A 6,169-nucleotide genomic window follows, 5' to 3' on the forward strand; every position below is an offset into this window, starting at 1 on the left:
GGGGCCTCCACGCGCGGGCCGCCCGGGCCTGGGCCTCGCGTCCCCGCGTGGAGCCCCGCCGGCCCGGGCGTTCTCGGAATTGTCACCGCGGCCCCGCGCCGCTAAAGCTCCACAAAATGAAGTCGGGGGGGCGGGTGCAGGGCTCCAAAATGGATGTTTGAGCAGTGCCGTGCCGAGCCGAGCCGAAAACTCCGCCGAGCGCTCCAGCCTGAAGCACGGCCTGTCGGCCATAGATAGCAGCGACTGCAGGGGCAGTGGCTTCGGCTCTTACAACGTTCGAGTCTGGAGTTTTTTTTCTGCGGGAAGTTAATAGATCTTAGTCGTTTTAAGTTGTCGATCGTAAAATACAAAGTTAGGCTTTGCTCTTGATGTAGTCTTTTTGTGGGCAGGAATCAACATTGTTGAGAGCTTTTTAAGTTCAGAATTGTTGGATTTTCCTTTTTGCAGACTCGTACAGATTTGCACTAGCTTTTCCGGAACAGTGAGACGTTTAATTATTGACCGTTAAAATTAGAGTTAAGTCGTTACCCATTGAGTGTCTGTGTTACAAACAGAAATAGAGGTAAGGAGTTTTATTTCCGTGCATGTTCATGCATCTCGAACTTACAGTTGAATTTGGTGGCCAAAACTTTTCATTTAGTATGGCTGCTAGTCTGATAGGGTGTGGAGGGATTCTTTTGGAAGTGTTTTTAGTGTCAGGGGTAAGGGGAGAGCTGCCAGTGGGTTATGAGGGCTTAGTAGGAAATTAGTTAGGAATAGATTGTTGGCGGTTAGTTATGCATTTTACATTTGTTTTGATCATTGCTGGTGCTTCAGTCTAACATGTAGATGTGTTCACCTATTAAAGTAATTGAAATTATACTCAAGTCAGATTTTTTTGAGGGGGCTTATAGGAGATGATTTTTGTGTAGTGATACTTTTAATAGTCACAGTGACCAAAGTTTTCTATTTGGTATAGTGAATACATAGTATATCTAGGCGTGAAAGTTAAGCTAATGGTTAATCTTTGGTGTGTTTGGAATTTTGGTGCTTTATACTGTGGGAGATACGAATAGTTTTAACGTCTAATTGTGCTTTTGTGACCAGATTAACGTGTAAAAACGTAAAATTACGTTTGCGAGAAGTATTGTTAAACTTAGAGATTCATAAACCTTTACGTAAACCGTATCTCTCCCGTGCCAAAGTGCCAAAACAGATTGGATGTTTATCATAATAAACCACCGCAGGAGTAAAACTGAAAAACAGATTTCTTCTACTTTTTTATGTTTCAAATAGAACAAAACTTTCTTCTCTTAATTTACAAGGTTTAGATATCAGTTTACATATGGGGGAGGGGAAAAGTGAAGAAGGAAGTTGGGGTAAAAATGTGCTAGTCTCAAACTCCGGATTGGAGTACTGTCTCCATTTCAGCCAACTGTGGCCTTATACTGGTGTAGGGTTGTTCACATGTCTCTTTAGATCCTTCTCTAATTTAGCAAATCACTACTGACAACACATTTCCCGCCAGATGAACAAGAAAGTCTGAGAAATCTGAGATTTATCAGTCAGATACCTCATAATTTGCAGTCTTAATAAAATGAATATATAATTTTTAAGGAAACCTCCAAAATATACTTTTTTTATGTTTGGCATTTGTAAAATTTTTCACTTTGATTAAAGTTAGCAAGACTCCCTTCTATGTCTTGGCTTTACCAGTAACAAAAGTACAGTACCTCAGGAAATGGAAGAGAATTTAGATGAGTTCATGAGCATTTTTTTTCCCATTTAAAAATGGGTTTAGGTAATGTTAATTATTCAAATCACTGGGAATCATAAGAGGTCTGTAAAGCTTTTTTGTTCTTGTGTTTTTAAAAAATGTACTGTGGGGCAACCCAGTTTATCATCCCCTGCCAGCTCTCAGGAGCTATGTCTCAATAAATTTTCCTACTTTTAAAAAAATGTGGAATAATTTTAGATTGTAGGAAAGTTAAACATAACAGAACCGAAGGTTACCTTATACCCTTCACCTAGCTTCCCCTGCTGTTTGTTTATTTATTTATTTTTTATTTTAAAGAGTAGTACATGAGACACAAACAAACAGTAGCCGCGTACCGGTATCGCGAACAGAAGTCAAAGCAAGAACGTTCAAGGTGATCCAGGGTCTCAAGACAACTTAATACAAATCAACAGTGACTGTTACATTGCATATCGCTATCCTTAACTACATTGCTCAGATTATCAGATGTAAGAATGAGAGATTCTCCTGCTGTTAATGTAGCTGTAGTATATTGATCAAACTAGGAAATTAACAGATAGATCAAAAACCTCCCCCTTTTACATCATTAACTAAAGTAATTGTAAACTTACTGAGATTTTTCTGATTTACCCACTAATGTTCATTTTCTGCTCCAGGATCCTATGTACAGTATAAATTCCATATAGTGTTTAAAGTCAAGTGAAAATATGCATGTACAGTTCAGCTTTATGCCAGTTTAGCTTGGTGTTTCAATATTAAAAGGACCTTGAAAAATTAAATCAGCTCTGCTAAAGATTTGCTTTAAATGTCATTGTGAATTTGGAAATTATTACAAAAGAGGATCCTGATCAAGATTGTTTAGCCTTGTGTTGAGTCTGATCACAGAGCAGTATCATCTGTAGTGTCCTACAACATGGACTCCCAAAGATGGTTGTATAGCAAGGCTCTTTCCTATTATAAAAATACTAAAAATTTTTATTATTATTAAATCACTGAATTTTTTATTGCTAACTTATTTGTAATAAACTAGGAAATAGAAAAAGGAGACCTTTATGCAAGTATTAATTTGTTCAGATTGCATTTGTGTGAACTTGTGGGTTATTTGTATTGGATTTGTGCTCTAGTGAGACTGAACAAGTAAATATTATGAAAGTCATTGCCTGATCTTTGCTTTATGTTATAGTGTTCATGAGTTCACCACATAAATGTTGGTGAACTAAAAAAACAAGTAATAACTTACTTTAAGAAAAAGTTGTTTTTCTAGTATCGAAATAAAATCTGTAGTGTCATAACTCATTTATTGGAGACTAAGTTCTGTTAATGTTCCTTGAAGATTTTGTGAAACGAGTACAATATTTGCTTTAGAGTTATTCTTGGTTTGATTATTACACTTGAGCTTAAATTCTGGCTAAGGCCACTTGGGACTGAGAAGTTCGTTATCCTTTCAAAGTGCAGTAAATGGTATGGATTTTTTTTTTCTTTTCCACAGGTATTATCTAAGGAAAGTCACTCCCTTCTGTCAACCCCACCTCCATTTTTATGCCCAGTTGCACTGACATAAGCCCTTGTAATGAATTACTGTAGCAACATCATTGCTGGTACCCACCCCCCCACCCCCCCACCCCCCCTGGCGTGCCAGCTCCCCAGGGCTACTGTAGTTTGTGGTCCTTTTTATCTTGTGGAACAGCTTTTTACAATAACGCCAGCTTTCATGTTAGATAATATTTTGTTTGTTGGTTGTCCAATAAGAATATTAAGAGTGGGTGAAAAAACACTGGTGGATTTTTCTTTCAGTTTGTAAGCTTATGTAGAGTTATCTTGCACCTAAACCAATGTTACTCCTCGATTGGGTTGTATTTTTGTGTCTCTTCCTTTGTTTCTATAGCATTTCCAGATACTCTTAGTATCCAACATTTTTATACGTTTTTTGGTGTCAGATGACTGTCCAGTTTATCCTTCACATTTGGTATTTTTTGGTAGTGTGATGCTGATGGTTTTTTACTAAGGAATGGACTTAGAATGCTTTCTAGTTTTCAAATGTATGTATATTTGGAACTCATTGTGGGATTATGGAAATAAATAGGCTTAAAATTCACAGTTTTTTCTTTTAAAGAAGGCTCTAATGCTTCAAAATAATTTTTATCTGTCCATTTCTAGCATTTTCTTTGCAATGATTTTAAAGTAAAATACCTTTATTCATTCAATAAATTACGTACTGATGTTTGTGCCAGGAATTGTGCTAGTCATCTGTGGATGTTTCTGAAGTCTGTTCTCGTAGTCTTAGTGATTATAATGATAACTTGAAATTGTATAGTGCTTTCTGTTTTTTTTTTTGGTACTGGGAATCGAACTCGGGACCTTACACTTGCTAGGCAGGCGCTTATGCTGCTGAGCTACAGCCCCAGCCCCTGTATGTGCTTTCTAGTTTATAAAATTTAAGACTTGATTCTTTTGTCCTCCCTGTAAGATAGTTTTTTTTGCATTGTTATCGTGAGGAAATCTGGTATTCTAAACGATACAATTCCACAGTTCTAGCTAGGACTAGAACTATTAGAGTTTAAATCATTGAAAGCCTGATTTGGGTGAGTGTTTTATTTTCCATTTCATTGAAAAAATTTTAGCAGATCTTTTTAAAGTTGCCAGAAATATTTTTTTTTGCATTGCTGGGGAATTGAACCCAGAACCTCATGTGCTAGTTGTATGCTTTGTTACGGAGCTATAGCATCCCCCCAAAAGCTGCAGATTTGTTACATAAAGGATTGTCTTCCATGCCTGTTTTTGCTACAAGCCATCTATTGGCGCCTGCCCCTCCATCTTTGAAGTTCATTGGTGATTTTTGTGTATGTCTTTCACCTTAGGTTTATTCACAGAAGTTTGGAAAATGTCATTTTGTCTTAGATTTAGATATTTTTTTCCTTCATTTAATGGCTGTTACAGCTTGTGTCCAAATGTCCCCTCAAAGCCTCATGCAGTCATAGGTGAGGGTTTTTCAGAGGCGGCTGAATCTAGATTGTGTGATTGATTCATGGCACAATGTTAGAATTAAGGGTAGATGATTACTAAATCAGTACACTGATTGGTTTGGAACCACCCTAATCCCTGTAGCCTGGATGCAGTGTAAGGGAGAGAAAGAGGCTTGTTTTGTCCCCCTTGCTTGCTTTGCTACCTTCTGCCTTCCATAAACTGTTTCTGAACCTCTGCAATGCCTGTCTGTCTGCCATGCCACCCAGCCCTGAATCCAGCTGATTATGGACTGAAACCTCTACAGCCTGTGAGCTAAATAAACCTTTTCCCCTTTAACTTTGGGTGTCAGGTATTTTGTCTCAGCAATGAGAAAAATGTAAATAAGGCAATGGCCCTTATTACTTGGGAAAATGGTTACTACAGTTTATTTCTGTTTAGCTTGGGAAAGGGGGTGATTTGGGCAGTATTTACTCAGACTTGTCATTTGAATTAGTTGTATTTATTTTCATTTAATTTCTTAACTAGAAAGCTGTTCACCAAAAGTTAGTATCTGCCATTATTACTATTTGTAGAAAACTACATACTATAATGCCGTAAGTTTGACTTTTTATAAAGAAAAGAAAAGGGACAAAACACCAGAATTGTAAAGTTAATTTATGCATGAGATACAGTATTTTTTTTTTTACAAAAAGTTCAGATTTAATGCTGGTCAGAAAAAATTTGATTCTCCAGTTCAACAGTAACTAGCTCAATAGTAGAGTGCTTGTCTTAACATGTATAAGGCCCAAGTGTCAATCCTCAACACTACAAAAGAAAAATTAAGAATAAAGATTGGCCAGATATGGTGGTACACACCTCTGGGAGGCTGAGACAGGAAGATTTCAGGTTTAAACCTAGCCTGACACAGATGTCAATTCAGTGATGGTATGACTTTGTCTCAAAAAATAAAAAAGAGAATCTGGGTGTGGTGATACATATGTAATCCCAGCACTTGGGAAGCTGAGGTAGGAGGATTTGCTGTGAGTTAGAGGTCAGCCTGGGCTACATAGGTTAGTTCAAGGCCAGCCTGCACTACATGGTCAGACTGTCTCAAAAAAAAAAAAAAAAAAAGTGGCAGGTATTTTGTCCCAGCAACAAAGAAAGTGAGTAAGACATCCCCTCTTTCTCTGTTCTCCTGAGTTGCGAACTTCATTTCTTCCTCACTTACTTGGGAGTTGTTTGGAAGTTTTAGCAGGGAAGCACAGCTACTCATGGGCCCTCGACCGAGGAGCGCTCTCCTCTACTGCGGGGGCCCTCCCTCGGCTGAGGGCGGCTTCGGGAAGGACGCACATGGAGCGCTGAAGGAGAGAGGACACCCGCCGCGCCAGCCAGATCAGCCGAATCGACCCCGGCGATCAATGGGGCGACAGTTGTCGCAGCCAGGTCCCCCTTACGTCCTTCCTCACTTATCTGCGACAATACTTCCTTAAT

At 38.5% G+C, this 6,169-nt stretch overlaps 1 protein-coding gene across 1 annotated transcript in view; it reads left to right on the forward strand.

Moving 5' to 3' along the window:
* Positions 1 to 6,169, forward strand: part of Sp3 (Sp3 transcription factor) — a 56,588-nt gene that overhangs the window by 1,889 nt on the left and 48,530 nt on the right. The window contains exons 3-5 of the mRNA XM_005393193.2: positions 448 to 481; positions 1,087 to 1,157; positions 2,059 to 2,129. Of these exons, the coding sequence (XP_005393250.2) occupies positions 448 to 481; positions 1,087 to 1,157; positions 2,059 to 2,129 (176 nt within the window). The remainder of the gene's footprint in view (positions 1 to 447; positions 482 to 1,086; positions 1,158 to 2,058; positions 2,130 to 6,169) is intronic.

Source organism: Chinchilla lanigera, unplaced genomic scaffold (assembly GCF_000276665.1).
Source record: "Chinchilla lanigera isolate Chin_1 unplaced genomic scaffold, ChiLan1.0 scaffold00048, whole genome shotgun sequence".
Classification (NCBI taxonomy): Eukaryota; Metazoa; Chordata; class Mammalia; order Rodentia; family Chinchillidae; genus Chinchilla; species Chinchilla lanigera.